The 24047-nt window shown below is 45.8% G+C and overlaps 1 protein-coding gene across 8 annotated transcripts in view; it reads left to right on the top strand.

The window, feature by feature from the left end:
- ARMC9 (armadillo repeat containing 9) overlaps nucleotides 1-24047 on the top strand; it is a 150287-nt gene that overhangs the window by 62983 nt on the left and 63257 nt on the right. For all 8 annotated transcript variants that reach the window (XM_040450727.1, XM_040450725.1, XM_040450726.1 and 5 more), the window contains 5 exons: nucleotides 849-988; nucleotides 2335-2411; nucleotides 5089-5163; nucleotides 9175-9265; nucleotides 13831-13886. In XM_040450727.1, the coding sequence (XP_040306661.1) occupies nucleotides 849-988; nucleotides 2335-2411; nucleotides 5089-5163; nucleotides 9175-9265; nucleotides 13831-13886 (439 nt within the window). The remainder of the gene's footprint in view (nucleotides 1-848; nucleotides 989-2334; nucleotides 2412-5088; nucleotides 5164-9174; nucleotides 9266-13830; nucleotides 13887-24047) is intronic.

Raw genomic sequence — 24047 nt, 5'->3', positions numbered from 1 at the left:
GGCACCCGGCTGGCTCAGTCGGTAGAGCGTGTGAATCTTGTTCTTGAGGTTGTGAGTTCGAGCCTTACATTGGGTGTAGAGTTTACTTACAAATAAAACCTTGAAGAACAGCGCAAGTAGATACTGTCCAGGTAGGAGTTTTACCATAACCTGTTCATTAGGAGATGTGCAATGGTGGTTCCTCCGTGGTGTTTTGATTTTCAAAGAATTTACGTGACTTCATAGTGATACCATTATGCCTGATCTCATCAGTTCTTAAGGCCGGCATGAAGACATTCACCATAACACATTTTGATGAGGTGTTGGATTTTGTAAGGTTTTATACCTAGACTGTGGGTGGAAACCAATTCTGTATCAATTATACGACCCACATCATTCAACTCCCCTTAGTTTCTAGAGACCTGACTCAAAATGGGATTGGGCTGGTTGTTTGCTTTTCTTGTTTTTCACACAGCTCAAGTGCCTAGCTGGACTAGAGTTTACTAAAAACCCATTTATTGGTGTTGAACTATTCCTATGGCTATCTCCCGGGTCAAGTAGACCAAAAGCTATCAATAAATATTTATGAAATATTGGAAGTAATACTCTGCTAATTGTAAATGTCGAAAAAGAAACTTTCAAAGTAGGAGGCCTCCTGACTGCCTTCTCTCTGTCTGAACCCTTAGTAGTACCCTCGAAAGGTAAAGGCATCTGTTGTTTCAGCTGTGCAGGTCTAACAACAAAATATCCTTCAGAGTCTGTATCTCCTGCACAGTTTGCCTATTCTGACAGGTGTGCACATCACCCCGTAGTCTTGCAGGGAAGGTTTCTCGACAGCTTTAGTTGACCTGTAGGCTTTTGCATCCTAGGCGCCCGCTGCAGACAGCGATGATTCGAGACGGCCTCATCTTCTGGCTGATTGATATTCTGAAGGACCCCGACTGCCTGTCTGACTATACGCTGGAGTACTCGGTGGCTTTGCTCATGAACCTCTGCCTCCGGAGCGCAGGTCCGATAGCACCCCTCCCCCACCCTGTGCCTTAGCCCTCTGGCTCCCCCAACAACCTGTCCTCCATCTCCCCCCCCCCCGGCTCCCCGCCCCCCACCTCCCCCCCCCACCCCTATCCCCCACCCCCTTGGCCCCCCCCCACCCTGTCCCCCATCACCCCTATCCCCCAGCCCTCTGGCTCGGGTGTGAACCCGGACCACCACCCAGCCTGCTGTGGTTTGCCTTTAGTCTCCCTCATAGAGAACTGAAACAGAAGTAGGGTGTAAAACATTTCCAGCTAGTTATACAGTTGGTGAATCCCTGAAGCCAAATACCTTGCTGCCCTTGGAAATACCATTTTATGTGTTTACAGCACCTGCAGTAAGAGGAAATTAAAATACTTTATATTTTTCTTCATCTTCATTGCACTATTCAAAGGCAGGAAGTTAAGAATTCTGATCCATTCTGTCCCAAGACAGAGAACTATGTTTCCAGGATTCTACAGGGTTAAGTCGGTGGCAGAGCAAGGACGCCCAACCAGGCTCCCTGCTCCTCACCACAGCAGTCTCCCCACTTCACACACCGCCCCCCCGGAGAGGGGATTTTCACGTGCACATCTCAGCTCATCTGATCAGTAAAGGCAGTGATCGCAGCTTTTCTGCAGGTTCCATCCATGAAATGATCCGTTATGGGGATAGAAGAAGCTTCTTTAGAAGAAGTGCCAAGTCCGACCTGTGGCTGCCCTCAGTCTGAGCAGCCCCAGTTTGTGGAGAAGAAGTTACGTGGCTAAATAGCTCCAGGGTATTCGTTAGAAGCTTCTTTGCCCTCGGATGCTTTGTAATCTGCACGGCCTGTGTCTTGTTGACTGACTAAATGACTGTTACTTCAGTCTTTTCTTAAAAAACAACGTATGCAGATATCCCAGCTTTAAAGCATTTGTCAGATTCTAATCAGCTTCTCGTACTATCATCAGTTTATTTGCAGTGATTGTTACAATGCTATTTGGACTTGCTAAAGCACCTGTGTGAGTTTTGTGACGCTGGCGTGTGCACTTGGGAGGTAGAACGTTGCCCCGTAACGTATCATGTGTTCACTGACACGACTAGCTCTGTGCCACTGTCTCCTGAGCACTCGGAGTGCACGGCCTATACCGAGTTCCTTCATTCTGCATCACCCTTCGGTAGATGTTAATAATCGCTAGGGAACCCCAGGAGGAAGAAACCGAGGCCCGGATTGCTTAAGTGACTCACCCAGGGTCACACAGTTCATTAGCAGAGGGCCCAAGATTTGTGCTCAAGTTTGCCTCACTTGAAACTGTACTTCTGAGTTTAGACACGTCATGTTTTGTTCCGTTGTCTTTTCTGAAGGGAAGAACATGTGTGCCAAGGTGGCAGGCCTGGTGCTGAAAGTTCTTTCGGATCTGCTCGGCCATGAGAACCACGAGGTACAGGGCGGCGCCGCTAGCCTGGGCTTGGGGGAGGGCTGGCCGGGTTAGTGCGTGCGCTCTGCCCCCCCACATTCTGCAACCGGGAAGCCGGAAATCGATCCCCCACTCCTCATTTCCTGTCGCCCTGCCATCACTGGTCCTTGCCAGGTCCCCCTCGGGACTTAATCTCCTCCTTGTCACCCGCCCTGCTTCATTCCACCCCACGCTGATTCTCCCCGGGGTGTGTTTGTTTAACGTACGTCTGTGGACACGTACGTGGCCTGAAAATGTAGTTAATGTTATGTGTTGCGTGCGTCATCGTGTAAATCGTATTGTGCTCTAGATCTCACTCTTTTCAGACTTTTTCACTGTGTTTTGAGGACTTTACTGTGTTGCTTTGTATACATCTCATTCCTTAACTCTCACTACTGCAAAACAGCCCCTGTTTGCAGCGCCCCCATCCAGTCCCCCGGGCTTGTCGGCCTCCATTACCTCCAGTTCTCAGCCGCCACAGGGTCCTCAGTGCCATCGCCACACTCACCCCCCCAAGGCCCCTGGGGTGCAGACACTTCGTCACTGCTGGCTCGCCCCACATGGCAGCCTCGGGTCAGAGTCCCGCCACGCTGTCCCGCAGAATGGCCTTACCAGCTCCTGCTCTCCCCCGTGGCCTCCCCAATACTGGGGTGATTTTCTGTCGTCCAACCTGTGTGCCACAAGCCCTTTTTAAATAAAGTGGTGGAGGTCTCGATAAACTAATTAACAGAAACTTATAAACAGTATGAGGATTCTCTCTCCTGCTTTCTACAGATGCCTGTGCAGAAACCACGACATCACTCTGCCCCTGAGGCCAAAGCCTCAGCAAAAACCTGGCCTCTTTAGCCAGATCAAGTACAGGGGTGTCTTAGCAGGACAGGGCAGAGTACCGCTGGGTCAGAGTGAGGCACTTGGTTTCCCTGTCTCCATTCCCGTTGCAGACAGCTCCCCTCTGTTCATTTCTCTCATACCCTAGGTCCCCTGGCCCACCAGCTGAGCGACCCCGCTGCCTCAGCTAGCGAGGGTTCCGTGGTGGTGACAGTGCTTGCTGTGCTTGAGGGCTTCAGATCAGGAGCCCTCAACTCCTTCTAGACTCTGTTCTCCATTTTATTCAACTACGGTGGTTGAAGCCTGTGGGAAGTTTGTCTCTGATAGTAAATGTTGGTTTCAGGTGTTGGCACCAGTATGCTTGCTACCTCCGAGAACAGAATAGACCGACAGATGTAAATCTTGTAATTGTCACAAATGCATTTGCCTTGAAGATGAACTGGAAAGTCTCCCTGTACACATGTTAGAGCCTAGAAGTGTGTTTGCCACACAAATAAATGCTCCGTGCATGGGTCCTGTGTGAGGCAGTCATAGTCTTGGAAGACGAAACCCAAAAGCCATGAAGAAAAAGATACGCATATTTGACTTTGTAAATAGTAGATTTTTTGGATATGGAAAAAGACGCCATGATAAGAGTCAAAGGACAGAGGCTACCCGGAGGAAAAATTGGCCTCACATAGGACAAAAGTTCCCGTATACATGAAGATCTCCTATGAATTGATAAATACAAGTCAGAAGAAGAAGATAAAGTACACACGGGGGCAAGTTACAGAACAGGAAATCTTGATGACCAGTTTGGCCAGTGGTCAGGAAAATGAAAGAACAGCCATAGGACGCCTTTTATTATTTTTTTTACCCATTAGATTGGCAAAGATTAAGGGACAATAAAGTCCAGCGCCAGAAAAGACGGGTGGGACGTGAGCCCTTCACTGCTGTGGAGAGTGTAGCACAAGATTTGCTCAGAAGGGAGCTGCCATTTATCAAGTACCTGCCATGTACCATGTCCTGTGTGGCTTGATGTTGGGGTTACCTGTGTGAGTAAAACATGAGTCCTGTCCTCGAAGAGCTCACAATAGGGGAGACAGAAGTATAAATATGAACCCAGTATGGTAGTGGGGGGATGTGCAGGAAACAGAGCTGGGGGTGGGGGAGGGGCCCGTAAGTAACGTGGGATGTGTGCAGGAAGGGAGGGGCAGGGGGACACGATATTGAGGCCGCACCTCGAAGGCTCCTGTGTGCCGTACTGAGGAGTGAGGACTTTCCAGGTAGGCTCTAGGGAAGGTTTACGAGGTAGGAAGAGGGACGATTTGGCCCACGTTGTAGAATTTTGGCAATGATGGGATTATTGGGCTGACGTGTGAACATCAAAGGCAGAGACCTTTTGGGAGGATCGATGTCGCCTAGGTCATGGAGGATGTCCGAACAAGGACCGTGGTAGTGTGTGTGGAAAAGAAGGGTTCCTATCAAAGGCAGCTTGGAGACTCAACACTGGAGAGCAGAAGCGAGAGCATTCGATGATGACTCCACTGGTTCTGGCCTGAATGAGCAGGCTGACAGTTAAGCAGTGGCATATGGCAGGAGTGAGCTTTGGGAGCCAGTAAGGAACTTGGGTTTGAACTCTTCGTTGTAGCTGTCACTGGGACATGCAGATATGGAGATATCTCCATATTTGGACATGGAGATATCTGTCCTTTGGAAACATGTGTCCTGGAGCTGAAGAAGGTGGTAGTGCTCTCTCTCCTCGTGAGCCACACTGTTCACAAGCTGGGTGTTTGATCACTGACTTGTACGGTATGTGACAACTTGTAATTGGCTGTTTTTTCTCCCCTTAAAGATACAGCCGTATGTGAACGGAGCTCTGTACAGCATCCTTTCTATTCCGTCCATTCGTGAGGAAGCAAGGGCAATGGTAAGACAGTGTGCTTGAGGGACACCTGGGTGGCTCAGTTGGTGAAGCGTCTGACTCTTGACTACGACCCGGGTCATGATCTCATAGGTTTGTGAGTTTGAGCCCCACCTCGGGCTCTGTGCTGACAGCACGGAGCCTGCTTAGGATTCTCTGCCCCACTCTCTCTCTGTCCCTCCCCTGCTCGTGCTGTCTCTGTCTCTCTCAAAAATAAATAAACATTGGGGCGCCTGGGTGGCGCAGTCGGTTAAGCGTCCGACTTCAGCCAGGTCACGATCTCGCGGTCCGGGAGTTCGAGCCCCGCGTCGGGCTCTGGGCTGATGGCTCAGAGCCTGGAGCCTGTTTCCGATTCTGTGTCTCCCTCTCTCTCTGCCCCTCCCCCGTTCATGCTCTGTCTCTCTCTGTCCCAAAAATAAATAAACGTTGAAAAAAAAAAATTAAAAAAAAAATAAATAAATAAATAAATAAACATTTACAAAAAAAAAAAAAAGAAAGAAAGCAAATATGCTTGAGAAATTCGTAAGCTTCAATCAGTGCCACGGTTCAGAAGCTGTTAGAGCAAGGAGATCTGAGACTGGGCCCCGTGGCTTGCACGTAGCTTATGAACTCCCTGGAATTGTATGCCAGATATGTATTTGCAGTTTTCTGGAGAGAGAATCTGGAGCTTTTATCATATTCTCGAGGGATCCCTAACTCCTAAGAACTACCATGTTAGAAAGTTCCCAACAGGCTTATTTTTGGAAAGTTAATAGACTTTTTTTTAATGATTCGTTTTAATTTGGGGCGTTGGGAATGCCTATGGATTTCATAGTAGAAGCTTAGCAGGAAAACAGTGAAATGGAGAAAGTATCACTGAAATTCACCTGCAGGAGTCCTAGGGGACTTGCGGCAGGAGTGAGTAGTGGTGTGGTCCAAACACTCGGAGGCTGCAGACCTTCTCACAGCAACCAAGTGGGACAGACACTCTGGTAAAGACGATAAAGCTGTCTGGTTCCTGGTGTGGTTGGTAAATAGTGAATTCAATACTTGATGTGTTTACATTAGTGCTGTTGGATTAAGCATAAAACAAGCTTCAGGTGATTAGCATCGTATGCGATAACAAGTGTTTCTGGATCTAATCAGCAAAACCACTGGAGTTTTGTCCTTTTTCTCATAACATGCGGAACCAGCTCAACTGTGTGCATATTAAATGCTATGAAGAAGGGATTAAATATATTTCCACAGTCAAAAGACAGGCCAAATTCAGTTTGAGACCAGTGAAACATGTTCTTCCACTTGATTTTGCTTACTTAGAAGAATTGCTAAATCTCCTAATTAGTCATCTAAAATTACATCAACAGTTATGCCAGAGATAAAAACTCAATTAGGAACTATTCTGTGTGGTCACACTGAACAATGAAACTTAATTGCCTATTGCTTTGGGGGAGAGGGGAATCATTTCAGTACGGAACAAGGGAAAATGGACTTGGTTAAATTCTGCATTATGGTCCTTCTGGTGAGAGGAATTCTCAACCAAAGGAGACACCAAGGAAGAAAACACGTAGGCTAAGAAAAAAAGAAGGGAGGTGATATGGATCAGACAGCAGGAAAGGCAGCTTGCAGGAAGGACATCCAGGGCAAGGGGCAGGGAAGGCAGGACAAAACAGAAGTAAAGGGACAGGGACCAAGTGGGGAGGAGAGATTCGTGTTATAGGACATTAGAGCGTGACCCTTAGAGATCAGCCAGGCCAGAGAGAAAAAGTGTGGAGGAAAGGGACAGTGTCTCAGAGACCTGGGGGACAATACCCAGAGGTCTCACACATGTGTAACTGGACTCCCAAAAGGAGAGGAGAATATGACATCATAAGAACTCTGTTTTTGCAACCAGGTAAAACATTCGTATGCTTGTGGAAAACGACAAAGAAAACATAGAAATTATATCGGTACCAAATGCTATGATGGTGGTCTTAAAATAATACCACCACCCCACCCCCCCCCCCCCCCAAACAGAGAAGAAGATAAACGAGTGCACTGAGGCCATTTGAACTTTAAGAGACTGCCAAGGTCTGGGACGGGAGAGTGGTTCAGATCAATAGGGCTGCGCCGATGCCTGCTCCAAAGCCTCCTGCCCCCGGCGCTGGTGCAGTTGTCGGCCATGAAGCTCTTCCCCAGGATTGAAATCCCAGCCAGACAGTCTGGCCTGGGCTGGAGCAGACTCCTGCCCGCTTGATACCCTCTTCCCTTGACTCAAAGACTATCCAGAGTTGTTCCTCCCTTCCAGACCACTCCTTCATGCTCTCCTCTGTGCGCTTGCCTGTCTCTGCCTGCCTCTCCGTTAAATGTTTCCCTTCTCAAAGGTGCTGTCCTAAGCCTCTCACTCTGCTGTCACCCGGAACCTTGTTTATTCCCTTGGCCTCGGCTACCAGATCTGTCTTCTGAGCCACAAATCCCTTCCAAACACAGCAGGAACGATCTTAACCATTTCAGTAGGCTTTACACCCAGCATGGAACCCCATTCAGGGCTTGAACTCACAACCCTGAGATCAAGACCTGAGCTGAGATCAAGAGTCGGACCCTTAAACAACTGAGCCACCCCGACTCCCCTTAACCATTTATTGAGCATCTATTATGTACCAGCACTTGGACTGGATGCTGTTTTTTTAGGTATAATTTATATAGTTCAATGCAATGGACAAACATATGTATCTACCTAACCAACACCCAATTAGATTCTTTACCTTTTAAAGATTTCATGTTAACCAGCGTTGCCATCCTTATTTTATAGTTGAGGACACAGGTTGGGAGGAACTAAGTAATTTGATCAAGGTCACACTGTTAATTCATGAGGGAACTCAGATTCTAATCCAGACTTAGCCTTCTGGAAGGTAATGCTCTTCTCTACACGATGGGAATTCACCATGTTCAAAACTGCACTTGACATTTCTTTGATTCACTTACAGCCATTGACTCCAAACAGGCCTGCATTAAAAGAGGGAAATATTGGCTCATTTAACTGAAAAGTCCAGGCGTAAGCATCAGGCAGACCTTGATCAGGGTTCATGTGTAACTGGATCCATTTCTCTCCTGGGACCTCTGGAGTCTGCTTCCTCTATTTTGGGGTCATTATTAGATACACTTTCCTCTTATGGCAAGAAGGTCTCATCAGCTCCAGCCACACGTGCTCATTCAGATCCCTCAAGGAAAGAGGAAGGCGGGGAAACAGATACCTGTGGTTAAGTTGGTATCTTACATTTCCCTGCAATCCTGTTAGCTAGTATTGAGAGTTCTGATGTCAGTGTTTTGTAACAAAGTAAATATTATGCAATATGGTGCCTTTATAATTCTTTTGATAGAAGAAGAACAATAGCTGTTTAAAAAGAGGTTCTGTTTGTTCATTTATTTCTCTAAACAGATGGCTTTACTCTTCATTTTGTTTCTAAAATCCAGAAGGAAGTGTATAAACGTAAAGAAATCACAGGACAGAAATTACCTCCCAAAACAACACATTGCCCAAACTAAAGGGAATACTTATGCAATTAAATTTTACAATAGATTTTTTTCACTTTTTATGAGAATATAGTTGATATACAGTGTTCTTTTAGTTTCAGATGTACATCCATTGCTCAAGACAAGCACAGTCACCATACATTATTACAGCATTATTGACTGTAGTCCTGATGTACTTTTTATCTCTGTGACGACTTATTGACTTTATAACAGGAAGTTTGTCTTAATCCCCTTCACCTATTTCACCTATCACCTCACCTCCCTCTGGCAACCCCCAGTTCTCTGTACAATAGGTTTTTGTTGTTGTCTGCCAAACGTTTTATAATTAGGTCAGATAGCCAACCAAGAAGAAAGCAGTTTCACTGTGGGTTGTGAAAAATAACAAGAAGAATGTTTAGTACTGAGCAGAGGTATCTTTATTGTGTATATCCCTACTCTCCTGCCAGAGGTTTTTTTTTTAATTGGGTAGAGCTGTTCTCCCCCACAAAACAACTAAAATACTAACTCTTACTCTGTCTACTGCCCCAGGGAATGGAGTACGTCCTCCGCTGCTTCATCAAAGAAGGCAATGCTGAAATGGTTCGCCAGATCGAATTCATCATCAAGCAGCTTAATTCAGGTCCGTTCAAAGCAGGAAGCTATAATCTGTCTGTGCATCTCTCATGTGTGCTGGAAGGATACACAGGCTTTCTTAGGAAGGCTTGTCATATCTTGGAATCCATTCAGGGGCTTTAAGGGAGGTGGGGAGACCCAACTGAACCCACCAACAAGGCAGTCCAGATTGTCCCAGGATCAACGATCTTTCACCACACTTCAGGCTTAGAGTCAACAAAAAGAATTCAAAAGCAACCGCAGAAACTCTGCTCTACCCTTACGTTCTCTTTATGTGGACCTCCCCCTCCTCGTTCTCTCCCCGCTTCACAGGGCTTCTCTGGGGGTCCCAGGGCCAGATAAGGAAAACAATGCCGACCTCCGTGGCACCACCACAGAAAATGTCACTCTCCCGCGTGCATTCACGCTTTCAAAACAAACTTATGTTGCCCGCTGGTGCCATGGAGGAGATGATCCTCGTTCTCTCAGGCTTTCTCCGTTACCGTGACAATCGACATCCCATAGTAAGCAGGAAAGGAAGGTGCAGGAAGCCTTGGATGGGACCAGGATGGAGGGGAGGCTCTAGCTCTTTCTGTGGACTCCTGACATCTTCATCCTGACTCGTACCCGTGCCAGAGGCACCCAGCAGCCCACATCACTCAAAGTCCAAGTGCACAGATCCTACTTAGCACGTGAGCAAAGGTGAAAAAATGAATCTCCCGATCTCTACTCCTGAGTCAGCAGCTTGACCAAGGCCAAGAAACAGTTGCCCGAAGCCATTCACTGGAGGAAGCCCATAGGTGGCTCATGGTTCGCGGCCTGAGCTGCACATGGCAGTCACCTGAGGAGATTTAAAGTCCCCAAAGCAGCACCCCATGCTAGTGAAGTCAGAAGCTCCAGGGGGGCCCCAGGTGTGAATAGTGTTTACATTTATTTCTTTTTGAGAAACAGAGCACAGGTTGGGGAGGGGGGTAGTGTTTAAAGCTCCCAGGTGATCCCCACACGCAGCCGGGGTGGTGGGTCCCTGCCTCAGACGAGCACAGAAATGGAGAGGCTGAAAGAGGACGTTAGAGGCTCCTGATCAACAGGAAGCAGCAGGGAGAGCAGCTAGTGAAACCTTCACTCCCTCAGGCTGGGTGGGGCACATTTCCATCTGAACATCCTCCCCTTGGCTATTCATCCCAGATTCAGGTGAGCGAGGAATAGAATTTTGCTTTCTCCAACAGCTGCATTTCTGATTTGGAACCCCCACTCTGCTGGGCGGATGGATCGACAAAACACAGCGAAATAAAATGCGGCTGTTCCGTGACAGCAGTCGGGACTCCGCTCGCTCCCTCACCGGCTGTGGGTAGAAGAGAGGCCACTGCTGGGGAAGGAGGGAACTGCTGCAGGGAACAGCTGAGAACTCCGTCCCTGGCGAGTGGGGGTCCTCTGTGGCTTCGGGGTCACGTTTGGGCCCGGAATCTTCTTCAAGGCTGGCTTTGTGTTCCAGTCTATCGAGACCCGTGCGCCTCCATTTTCTTGTCGGTCTCCCCTCCTTCCTGGCAGCCAAGCCACAGGGGCGGTCCCCCTTGCGCTCTGGCCCCAAACCGTCTCTTTGTCGTCTGTAAAACTGGCCCTTAAGCTAACATGCTGAAGAATGTGAAGAGGGAGGGTCAGTTAGACATTTCCGTGAGGGATGTGCTTTGTCAGGAAGTTATCGTGGGTGGAGTTCTGGTATATTCAGAAGGGGCTTGACGTACACCTGCTTTGCTCAGTAAGTTCCAGTTTCAATAATGAGTGTCAAAAGTATTTCTTTTTTTTAGGAAGCACTTCAGTTATTCTGTATCCATGGGACAGTGGCAGGTCCCCAGAGACCCTATTACTTAGGAGTCTGATCCTTTGAAACAAAATGAGGAAGTCATTGAACGTTTGAATGGAGGACGAGGCACACACACACAGCTGCCTTAGGATATGTGTCATGAGCATGGAGTCAGAATGAATGGGTGTACCAGCATCACTGTGAAAGCCACAGAGGGGAGAGCTGGAGTTTCCACCCCATTTGGGCTTCATCCTCAAGTAGACATTAACAGTAGAGTATGAATTAGTAGTAGCTTACTAGTTTAAGATAAGTCGGATGGCATTGCCACAATCTCTAGCGTATTGGCTTTATTGTTCTATTTTAGTAAACATGTGAAACATGCGTATGGGTTTTCATACATTCGGGCCCATCTCAGTTCTCTAGTACTGTTTTTCCTATAAAGTTTTTTTTTTTTTTTTAATTTTTTTTTTCAACGTTTATTTATTTTTGAGACAGAGAGAGACAGAGCATGAACAGGGGAGGGGCAGAGAGAGAGGGAGACACAGAATTGGAAACAGGCTCCAGGTTCTGAGCCATCAGCCCAGAGCCTGACGCGGGGCTCGAACTCACAGACCGTGAGATCGTGACCTGGCTGAAGTCAGACGCTTAACCGACTGCACCACCCAGGCGCCCCAAAGTTTTAAGGTTTGAAATTCCAGAGTATTTTAGGAACCTAACCCCACAGGTAGGGAAGGACTGCCCTGGGGAAGCTTAAGGGACGTGGCAGACAGAGGTGACCGCCACCAGCAGCAACAGGGAGGTTCATCTATGACTCCAGCCCTCAAGGGGGGGGGCCTGGCAGGTACTGGCCAGTCCCTGAGGAGAGGACGGGAGCAGGGCAGAGCCAGCATCGCCAGCTGGGCCGCAGGAAAGGAAGGACACTGATGGCTCCGAGCACCACTCACTGTTAGTTACTGGAGTGAGGGCAGCTGGCCGTGCCACAACCCAGGAGACAGTGCGGGAAGCAGGGCTGATGTCCCTGTCACCCCCAAGAGGAGGAACTGACAGTTATAAGGTACTTAATTAAGTTCACAGGACTGGATTGTTCTGGGGAATAGGATGAGTCTGAGCCAACAGGCTCAGGGGAGGGGTTGTGGCTGGACCAGCCTGTGGCTTCACGGAACGTCTAAGATTCTTTTTTAAAAAGTGGGAGGGGGCATTTGCATATTGGAAAAAGAAATGTCCACAGCTGATGAATACAGCAGCACCCCCGTTTCGAAAGCCACCTGCTTGATAGGCATTTACCTGCAGGTGTCACGGAGCAGAGCTCTACGTGCGCTGGGAGGGCACAGAAGTTAGGTGAGGGAGCTTCAGCTCAAGTGCAGAATGGCGTAATTTCCCCATCTGCAAGGTAGTTTTCTTGACTTAAGCAGCGTTTCGTGACAGGGGTGGGGCCGTGATGGGCGTGGAGGTGTGCAAGCCCCCTGAGGTGGGGACAGAAGTTGGTGTCCTGCAGGCCTTGGTCTAGCCAAGTCCGTGAGAGTCCTTCCCTTTAGAATGAGGGTTGTGTCAAGGACAGTGGGTGTCCTGGGGCTTCTACATATTCCTTCTATGAAATAGTTTTGGGGTTTAAGTTTAATCTGCCCCCTTTCTAAGTATGCTGAGCAGTCTCTTCAAGAATAGCCTTTGGCTCCTTGCCTCCTACTTCCTACTTGACTTCCTCTCTTCTCTCGGGCTCTCTTTACTTTCATGTCATCTGTTCAAGAAACAAATGATCGTTAAGGAAGAAGCATTAGGGATAGAGGGATGAGTAAGCCCGGTGCTCTGTTCTCAGGGACTCACAATTCAGTACAATGGGTGAGGAAGATGCCCAGACAAGTCCATAGCCATTCATACATGAGTAAACTGATCATCCCAAAGTGGCAAGTACTATCAGACTGCTGTCCAGTATGGTACTGTCTAGTACCACTCTCCAGGACAATGCTGTCTAGAGAAAATGCTGAGTGTTCAGCAGACTGAGGGGTGACTGCCCAGTGAGGGGTCAGGGAAGGCTTCGTGGAGGAGAAAGTAACCAAACTTCTCTAATAGCCACTGTGTACCTGGCCCTGGGCCAGGTGGCTTAGTTTGGTATACTGTGAAGTTCCCCCCACCCACCCAACAACCCTAGGAAGTAAGTGGTCTGATCCCCATTTCACAGATGAAAACACAGAGGCTCGTCCTTTCTCAGATTCCATTTTGCTATTATCCCTCCTTTATATATAAACTCTTAAGATCTAGCAGTGAACCACGGGAGCCTTCAGGAACCCTACCTGCCACGGCTGCTACCCCAGCTTCTGTGGGAAAATCATGGGATTTAAAAAAAAGGCTTGAGTTGAATCTCAGCTCTGTCACTTACGGGAGTGTGACCGTAAACAAATCTCTTATCCTCTGTATGCCTCCTTTTGCTGTTTGCTATAAAGTGGGGAGAAGAGTCAACCAAATCTTTGTACGGAGGAAATAACACGTGTACAGCATCTAGCTCGATGCCTAGCAACACTAGTTTAATTTCTTTTTTTCTAAATTCCTCTCAAATTGTATGCTAGCTTTTAACTTTGCTCGCGCCACTACCAATGCGTTCTGGTCAAACTCGGGGAGAGATTTAATTTGCTGAAGATGATCGCAACCTGTGGCCGCAATGGCCCCAGAAACCAAATTGTTCTAAGGTGACCCGATTCTCATTAGCGCGTTTACGCACCTCTACAGCAGCTGAAGGATTTTGTTGGCCAAGACTCCCAACTGTGTTTGCAGTTATTCATTTATTTTTTTCTTTATAGAGGAGCTACAGGATGGTGTTCTTGAATCTGATGATGATGAAGAGGAAGATGATGAAGTAAGTTGGTGGCCCTTGACACCACCTAGAAAACTCATGCCAAATTATTGAGTCTGTTCCTTGCCTCGAAGAGTTAGTCCAGAAATGGAGGTTTGATCCCTGCAGCATTATTCCTCACAGTGCTGGAGCTTGGCTAAGCTCAGCTGCGGGGGGTCTTGCCCATCTCAGTTGAGGTGTCGTGTGGCTGCTTTCCGCGTCCAAGCTGGCCTCCCACCCTCCCCGGCCCCTCCGCGTGGCCTCCGATCGCCCAGCGGTCAGGCTTACGGTTCCTCACCGGTTGGTGGCTGGGTTCCAAGAGGGAGGAAGTGAAAGCTTCCAGTCCTCTTCCGGGCTCAGCGGTCTAGAACATCCCTTCTGCTGTGTTCTGCTCGGGGCACATCACAAGAGTGGCCCAGACTGGGGAACGTAGGTTAGACATAACCGACCGGAGGGTTCGAGGCGGGAGGATTGGGGGTGGCCATGTCTGAAGGACACGTGCCGCCCCTGGGGTGGGTTTTCTGCAGCCACAGCACACAGGTGTCACGCTCCACAGCACTCGGGGCTTATGGGAGGTTGAAAGGCAGCACTTCTGCGACATGAGTCTTTTGCTTTGAAGGGGCCCGAGCCTGCCCTGGTCTTCCTCATGTTTGGGAGCGTCGGGCCCAGAGGCTCCCGTGAGACTCTCTAGGCTGAGAGGCTGGGTTCAGAGCGGGCGGAACCAACCACCTTGCTCTTTTATTTGCGCTGTTTCAATATGGGTTTCCTCGGCTCTGCAAAATCTGCTTACCTGGTTTTTTAAAACCAGAAGGTTCAGAACTAACGTCGGTGAGTCTCATGAAGCGCAGATGGAGAATGGCGACTCGTGGGCGGGAGATGGGTTTTTCAGACGACGAGCTTTTTCCTCGTTCTTCCTCCAGGCCTAGAAAACCCATACACGTTACTCTCTCCACATCTCGGTACTAATTCGTGGTTTGCATTCCTTCTATTTTGTGGGGAGCAAGTACTCCTGAAGTGAATGCTGGAGGAGAGGTTTCCCCTTGGAGTTGTGGTCTCTCGGGTTAAAAGGTCTGTAAAGTCAGGGTTTTGTCCACTGATGGCACCAGCTGGGGGAGATTTTCCAGCGAGTTCATTTAAGAGCCTTCATTTAAGAGCCTTCCGGCGAAGAAGGCTGTGCTTAGGTCGCCCAGTGATTGTCCTTCCCACAGGCCGCCTCCCGCCTGCCGTTTTCTTCCTGAGCTGTAGGTGGCGCTAGAGGGTGAAGACCGCTCGGCCTTGTCCGACAAGCGCAGTTCTGGACCTCGGCTGGGGATCCTGGCCCCTTCCTTTGCAAAGGTGGATCCAGAGAGGGGAGGAGACCAGCCTAAGGTCACACAAAGTCGATGGCAGTAAAATCTGGTTTAGAACAGGGATTGGTAGGCTTTTTCTGTAAAGAGAAAAGTAGTAAATATTTTAGGCTTTGGAGGCAATGTGGTCTCTGTTTCAACTACTCAAATCTGCCGTTGTGAGGCAAAGTAGCTATCAGCAATACATAAAAGGATGAATGCGGCTCTGTTCCCATAAAATTGTATTTATGGACACTAAAATTTGGATTTCATTTTATTTTTGTGGGTCACTAAACTTTTTTTTTTTTTCAAATATTTAAAGATGTAAAATCATTCTCAGCTTGCTGGCCTTTCAAAAGCAGGCATCTTGTCCTGTAGGCTATTGTTGGCCAGCCACAGGAGAGAACCCAGCTCCCTGACCCAGTCTTCTCAGGACTGTGATAAGAGACCATCTTTGTTCCCTGTCCCATCAGTATTGTTTTAAATTATATTTTGAATTAATATCTTAATTAATTAATTCCATTGAGTTTTTGTCATTATATCCAGAAGTTCTCCTCAGCAGCTATTTGTCCTCTTCCTGAGTTATCTCTTTGGAATTTTTTTGTTTGCTTTGGATTTTTTGTTTTGTTACTGTCAACCCCTTTGTCTTTGAATTGCAAGGGAAAATTCATTTGGCTCAACTGTTCTGTTAATGATGGGAATTCAACTTTGGAAAATATCCCTATGGAAGCAATTATAGTCTACTAAAAATTAAGGAATATACAGATCTTTTATTTTATTTTTTTAAGATTTTATTTTTAAGTAATCTCTATACCCGATGTGGAGCTCATCCACAACCCGAGATCAAGAGTCACATGCTCCACCAACTGAGCCAGCCAGGCGCCCCTATAGAGATCTTTTAATTTTCTGGACTTTTGGCTACCCTGATTTTTATTTTAAGAGGGTAGGGTTTGAAAATATTTGTTGTGATAACTAGAATTTTCAGAAGACTCCTAGAAGGTGTTGGGAAATTGTAAGGAAAGGATCTGGCCTTTGGGGCCGGAACATGGCTCTGCGATGCACTCCAGTCAACAGATCCTGGACTTTCCCTCTCTCTTCACCCCTACAGCATACCGCAGAGTGTTAGCAAGGGCGACCCAGGGAGGGCCCCAGCTATCTGTGTTTTACTCAGCTGGTAAACCAAGAGTGGGTGTTACTTTTTAAATTCAAAAGAAAAAGGAAAGTGAAAGGTGCTTAGACTCAAGGAAAATTTCCACAGAGCATTTGAGCACGTGGCACTGTCATTGGAACATGGCTACTACCTCCCAAGGTGACAGCTTTGAAGGAGACAGCACAAGTGTTTTCAGGACCTTTGAGTCAAATGTCATCTTGCTTAGCATTGTAAAAAAATTTTTTAATTTCCTATTGAAACCCAAAACACAGATAACGGAGCCAGTGTTTTCACAGAGCTACTCAATGCTTCTAAAGATAACATGGCTCTATCGGGGTGGGGCTGGAAGCCAAGGGGAATTAGGCTCCGTTTACCTTACATCCAGTTAAAATCTGTGCACTTGCAACTGTGGCCACTGGTCCTGCTGCCCAGGAAGCTCAAGAGAACCCCCAGGTGCACAATCTGATCTAATTTCTAAGAATGTAATGACTTGTCCTGGTGTGCTAAAAGTTCTGTCTGATATACACACATTTATATGCCAAAATAAAAAGATGTAAAGGTAGCGTTAGGGATGTTTTTTTCTGACTTACAGACTGTCTAGTGTATAACGCCAAATAGGAGAAGGAAATCACAAAGCGATGTGAACACTATGATTCAATTTCAGAAAGAAAACAAACATAAATACACAGCCTGATGAATGATGTATGTACTTCTGTGTACGCGCAGCAGAAAGGCGAGGCAAGTTACACCCTCTTTGTTGACACTGGAAACTACCTGGAGACCAGGAGGAGGAAATGGGGGGAGGCAGCGAGGTCCTGGTCAGCGGGGAGGGCCGCAGAGTCACCTGTGTAGTGAGAAGTGAGAGAGAGGGTGCACCAGATTCAGTGGGCGGAGGGCGGGTGCTGAGCACCTTGAAGACTAATGGGGCAAAAAGTCAAACCGAGTTGGGGAGCAGGTGGGAAGTAAGAGAATGGAGCCGGTAAGATATACGGCTCTTCCCACGAATCTGGCTGTGAGCGAGAGAGCAAGTGTGAGAGCCCGCAGCAGGGCAGTTGTGTTCGGTTCTAATTTGGGAGACACTGAAGCTTATTAAAATGCTGCTGGGAAGGATCCAGCTGAGAGGGAGAGGTGGAGCATTCAGGGCAGGAGGAGAGAGGAAGGATGGCCTCGGAAGGACAGGTGTTTTCATCATTTTCTAAATTGCTTCTGATGTTCTCTTGGCCCACAAGCCCCCAGACCCATTTAAACCTCCAGAGAAATAAAACCTTCATTAGATGGGCTTGGCCAGCGCACACACAGGAACAGGCAGGTAACGGCTACAGTTTGTAAGGGCGCGAACGCATTTCACCAGGTGGTTCAAAGAAATGTATCATCTAATACAATTTAGTCTTGTTTCTAACATTTATTCATTTTTGAGAGACAGAGCGTGAGCGGAGGAGGGGCAGAGAGAGAGAGGGAGACACAGAATCCAAAGCAGGTTCCAGGCTCTGAGCTGTCAGCACAGGGCCTGATGTGGGGCTGGAACTCACTAGCTATGAGATCATGATCTGACCCAAAGTCGGTCGCTTAACCAACCGAGCCACCCAGGTGCCCCTAGTACAATTTAGTTTTATGTTAAACATTTGTCTTATGTTCCCAGAAAGCTGATGGTAAATCACAGGGCTCAGGAACCCTGATTCCAGTGTTCCCACCACAAATGGCTCATTTCCTGATTACAGTTTAAGGTGAGGTGTCTAGCTCATAAGTGGAGAAGAAAAGCCTTCTTGTGCTATTTGAGAAGACTGATTTTAAGACAAATATTCTCCCCTCTTAACAAAACAGGCTTAAGTGCCAGGTGAGATCAGCATGGACATTGACTTGCTGGTTGCCATGGAAGTGACAGTCCTATAGCAATCTCCTTCTCTAGAGATTTCTCGAGGCTAAGAGTCATTTATTTATTCAACAAATATTTGAGGGCCTTGACATAACATCATTCTAGGAAATAATGAGGAAGGGATACAAAACAAATCTGAAAGAGTATCTGGGCTTAAAATACCTCCAAGTAAGATTTGGATAAGTGAGAGAATAATGATGCTGATCATCGCCACTCACGGTTGTGGCATCACCAGGTGCCAGGCGCTGTTTAGGCACCGTGCGTGCATTCGCTCATCTCCTCACAACAACCCTGCGACGGGTGCCATCGTTGTGCCCGTTTCACAGATGAGAAAACAGAAAATACGGCCCTTACCGAGTTCACACAACCACAGTGATGGAGCTTGGAATCAAACCCAGGGGGTCTGACTCGCAAGTCCACGCCGTTAACCACTACACGATTTTGTCTCTTGTGAGACGTGTGAACACGTGTAGACAAAAAGTAATAGAAAATAAATATATAATAATAGGTTCATGAATGTGATAGAAACAAGAAGTGCTGTAGAAATTCCAAAGGCTGCAAAAGTACTGGAACATGGTCGTCCCGACAGGACTTCCCTAGCCTAGGTTGACAGATAAGAGGAATGGATTGAGGACAAGAAAAATGTGGTCAGGAAAGCAGGAGAGGCATCTTCCACGGGAGACAGCATAAGCTTATCCCTTGCTGCCCCTGTGACCCACATCAGTATGTGTTTGTGCTTTCATATTGTTCTTGTAAGATACACACATACAGTATTATACATAGACATACACATATCCGTGTATGTTTTCATCAATACTGGTTTTACAAAATGAGATGGCATAGATTATAGATACAAGCACACACATACACTGTGTTGTCTTTGCTCTTGTTAATATTTCCCGGCAGTCCCTCTAGGTCAGCCAGCAGGGCAAATTGATTCTGTTTAATGCCATAGATGTACAGTTTTCCGGATCTTTGCTTTGTCAAACAATGCCGCAGTAAATATATGCTTTGTAAATATATGCTTATTTACTGGTACTTTTATTTACATGGGCTTTTGTTGCTGGGTTGAAGTGTATGTGTGTTTTTAATTGTAATAGACTTCTCCAGATTGTTTTTCAAAAAGGCGGTGACAATACGGATTTCACTGGCAGAGCAGGAGAGGAGACTTCCCTCCATCTCCACCAGCGTTAGGTGCAATCATTATTTTTGCCAATCTCATATTGATAAAGTGCTATCTCGTTGTTATCTTAATTTGCATCCCCATTGTATAGTGTGAGCGTCTTTTATGTTTATTTTATTGGATATTTGGGTTTGCCGTGCTGTAATTTCCTATTCGTGTCCTTTCCTCATTTTTAACATTGTTTGTCTTTCCGTGTCACTTCATTTGAATTCTCAGTATGTTACAGATAGTGCCCCTTTTTCACCTTCAATGCACAACATTCAAAGATACATCTTTTATTCATTGACTTATTTTTATAAATTTGCCACAACTCTTTTAAAATTTTTAAGAAGATACATATATTGACTTTTCTTTTACAGCTTCTGTGTTTCTGTCCCAGTTAAGGTCCCCTGAACCATAAATTTTACATTAGTCTCCTAGATTTTCTCTTCAGACTTTATTTTTTTCATTTAAATTTTAATTATTAAATATATATTTTTTAAGAGTGAGCAAGAGAACATGTGCACACATGGGGGAGGGGCAGAGAGAAGGGGAGAGAGAATATCCCAAGAAATCTCCACACAGAGCATGAGGCTCAATCTCACAAACCACAAGATCATGACCTGAGCTGAAATCAAGAGTTGGGTAGGCGCTTAACTGACTGAGCCACTCAGGTGCCCTTGTTTTGTTTTTTAAGTAAACTAACTCGACCTCGAACGTGGGGCTCGAGCTCTTGACCCTGAGATCAAGAATGGCATGTTCCTCCGACTGAGCCAGCCAGGTGCCCCAATTCTTACATATACATAGAAAAATACATATCATATTTATGTAAGGTTTGAAGTAACTTCTCAGATTTTTGGTTTCAGGACATTTTTTCACTCCTAAAAATTATTGAAGATTCCAAAGAGCTTTTGTTTATGTGTATTTGGCCTATCAATATTTGCTAAATTAGGAAGAATTTAAAACTGATAGAATGTGTTTATTACCTTTTATTTTTATTCTTTTTAAGTTTATTTCTTTTGAGAAAGAGAGAGAATGGGGGAGGGAGGGAGGGAGGGAGGGAGGGAGAGAGAGAGAGAGAGAGAGAGAGAGAGAGAGAGAGAATCCCAAGCAGGTTCTGTGCCATGAGCACAGAGCCAGAAGCAGGGCTGACCTGAGCCAAAATCAAGACTCAGATGCTTAACCAACTGAACCACCCAGGTGCCCCAAGCGTCCAACTCTTGATTTTGGCTCAGGTCATGATCCCAAGGTTGTGGCATTGAGGCCTGCGTTGGGTTCCACGCTGAGTGTGGAGCCTGCTTAAGATTCTCTCTCTCTCTCTCTCTCTCTCCCTCTCTCTCTCTCTCTCTCCCCCCCCACCCCCCACTCATGTTCTCTCCTTAAATAAACAAAACAAAACCAAACAAAACATTAAAAGCAAAACAAAAAAAGGTTAGTTGCAACATAAATTCAAACACCATACCAACAAATCTTTTTTATTCTGTTAAAATCTGCTAGTCTCTTTTGCATTCTGTTAATCTTACTTTCTGATTGTTCATTGCTAGTGTATAGAAATACAATTGTTTTTAGTGTATTGATCTTGTATCCTGAAACCTTACTGAACTCGTTTATTAGCTGTAAGAGTTTTTGTTTCTTTGTTTTGTTTTGTGATGGGTTCCTTAGGATTTTCTGTACACAATGCCATATCCTCTGTAAATATAGATAATTTTTCCTCTCTAGTTTAGATGTCTTTTATATTCTTTTCTTGCCTAAATTGCCCTGGCTACAACTTCCAGTACAACATTGAATAGAAGTGGCTAGCTGGACATGTTTGTCATTTTCCTGATCTTAGGGGGAAAGATTTCTGTCTTTTACTGTCCGTTGTGATGTTGGCTGTGGGTTCCTTATAAAGGCTCATTATCAGGTTGAACTTCCCTTCTTTTCAGAGGTTCTTTTCAGAGGTTGTTAAGTATTGGATTTTGCTGAATGCTTTTTCCACATTAATGAAGATGATCATGTGAAATTTTTTCCCTTCATTCTGTTCATAGTGTATTACATTGATTGATGTATGTTAAACCACCCAATAACCACCCAATAACATATAAAAGGGATTTGTAATCCCTTTTATATGTTACTGGATTTGGTTTGCTGGTATTTTGTTGAGGATTTTTGTATGTATATTTATAATAGATATCACAGTGTAGTTTGACTTCTCTTATGATGTCTTTTTCTAGTTTTTCAAAAATTTTCACTTCAAGTCTGGTTGACATACAAGATTATATTAGTTTCAGGTGTATAACATAGTGATCAACAATTATATACACCTCTTTTTCTAGTTTTGTACCAGGGTGAGCTGGAATATGTTCCCCCTTCTGTTTTTGGGAGAGTTTGTGAAGAGTTGATGTTGTTAATTCTTCTGTAAATGTTTGTTGGCCTTCGCCAGTGCAGCCTTCTGGACCTGCGTTTTTCTTTGCAGGAAGCTTTTATTTTTTATTTTTTAATTTCTGGTTTGATCTCTTTACTTGTTATAGGTCTATCTGTTCAGAGTTTTGATTTCTTCTTGAGCCAGTTTCTATAATTTGTGTCTTTATTTTTTTTTTAATTTTTTTTTCAACGTTTTATTTATTTTTGGGACAGAGAGAGACAGAGCATGAACGGGGGAGGGGCAGAGAGAGAGGGAGACACAGAATCGGAAACAGGCTCCAGACTCTGAGCCATCAGCCCAGAGCCTGACGCGGGGCTCGAACTCACGGACCACGAGATCGTGACCTGGCTGAAGTCGGACGCTTAACCGACTGTGCCACCCAGGCGCCCCATATAATTTGTGTCTTTATAAGAATTTGTCCATTCTATCCAAGACATCTAATTTGTTGACTTGTGTGCAGTTTTTTGTAGTATCGCCTTATGATCTTTCCTTCTATAAGGTCAGTAGTGTCCCACCTTTCATTCCTGATTTTAGTAACTTGAGTCTTATCTCTTTTTCTTGGACAGTGCTATGGACTGAATTGTGCCCTCTCACATTCATATGTTGAAGCCCTGACCCCCCCCCCTCCCCCCCGTGTGGGTGTATTTGGAGACAGGGCCTCTAAGGAAGTAATTAAGATTAAAGGAAGTCATAGGGGTGGGGCCCTAATCTGGTGGGATTAGTACCCTTAAGAAAAGAGACACTACAAGATACTCTCACCACCATGGGGGAGGGCACAGAGAAGGTGGCTCTCTGCATCCAGAGAGCTCTCATCAGGAAGTGAAACAGCCCACATGTCTTGGCCTTGGACTTCCCAGCCTCCAGAACTGTGAGAAATACATTTCTGTTGGTTAAGCCCCCCGGTCTGTGGTATTTTACTATAGCAGCCCGAGCTGACTAAGACAGTCAATCTAGCTAAAGATTCATCAATTCTGTAGATCTTTCCAAAAACCAACTTTTCATTTTATTGATTTTCTCTATTGTTTTTCTGTTCTCTATTTCACTTATCTCTACTCTAATCTTTATTATTCCCTTCCTTCTGCTTTTCTTTTTCTGTTTCTTTAAGGTGTAAACTTAGGTTACTGATTTGAAAGCCTTCTTTTTTCTAATATAGGCATTAAATGCATACATTAAATATATATCACTATAGTTTGCAAGGATATGGTGGATTTGCCCTGTTGGTGGAAAATAGTATGGAGTTCCCTCAAAAAATTAAAAATAGAACTACCCTACAATCCAGCAATCACAGTACTGGGTATTTACCCAAAGAATACAAAAACACTCATTCAGAGGAATACATGTACCCCTGTTTATGTTTATTGCAGCATTATTTACTATAGCCAAACGATGGAAGCAGCCCAAATGTCCATCAATGGATTAATGGATAAAGAAGATGTGGAACACACACACACACACACACACACACACACACACACACACACAGGAATATTATTCAGCCATAAAAAGAGTGAAATCTTGGGGTGTCTGGGTGGCCCCGTCGGTTAAGCATCTGACTCTTGGTTTTGGCTCAGGTCCTGATCTCACAGTTTGTGGGTTCGAGCCCCATGTTGGGTTCCATGCTGATAGTGCGGAGCCTGCTTGAGATTCTCTCTTTGCCCCTCCCCCTCTCACTTTCTGTCTCTCAAAAATAAATAAACTTTAAAAAACTTATAAAAAAAAAAGTGATATCTTGCCATTTGCAATGACATGGATGAAGCTAGAGAGTATTATGCTAAGCGAAATAAGTCAGAGAATTCAAGAAACAAACAAGCAAAGGGGGAAAGAAGACAGAGAGGCAAACCAAGAAACAGACTTGGGTCGCCTGGCTGGCTCAGTTGGAAGAGCATGTGACTCTTGATCTTAGGGTTGTGAGTTTAAGCCCCATGTTGGGTGTATAGATTACTTACAAATAAAATCTTTTTATTTTTATTTATTTTTATTTATTTATTTATTTTTTATTTTTTTTTCAACGTTTTTTATTTATTTTTGGGACAGAGAGAGACAGAGCATGAACGGGGGAGGGGCAGAGAGAGAGGGAGACACAGAATCGGAAACAGGCTCCAGGCTCTGAGCCATCAGCCCAGAGCCCGACGCGGGGCTCGAACTCACGGACCGCGAGATCGTGACCTGGCTGAAGTCGGACGCTTAACCGACTGCGCCACCCAGGCGCCCCAAATAAAATCTTTTTAAAAATAAAGTAAAATCTTAAAAAACTAAAAAAAAAAAAAAAAA

Source organism: Herpailurus yagouaroundi, unplaced genomic scaffold (assembly GCF_014898765.1).
Source record: "Herpailurus yagouaroundi ecotype Mexico unplaced genomic scaffold, PumYag 202, whole genome shotgun sequence".
NCBI classification, from domain to species: domain Eukaryota; kingdom Metazoa; phylum Chordata; class Mammalia; order Carnivora; family Felidae; genus Herpailurus; species Herpailurus yagouaroundi.
Note: the sequence above shows the minus strand (reverse complement) of the source record. Positions and strands in the feature narration are given on the sequence as shown.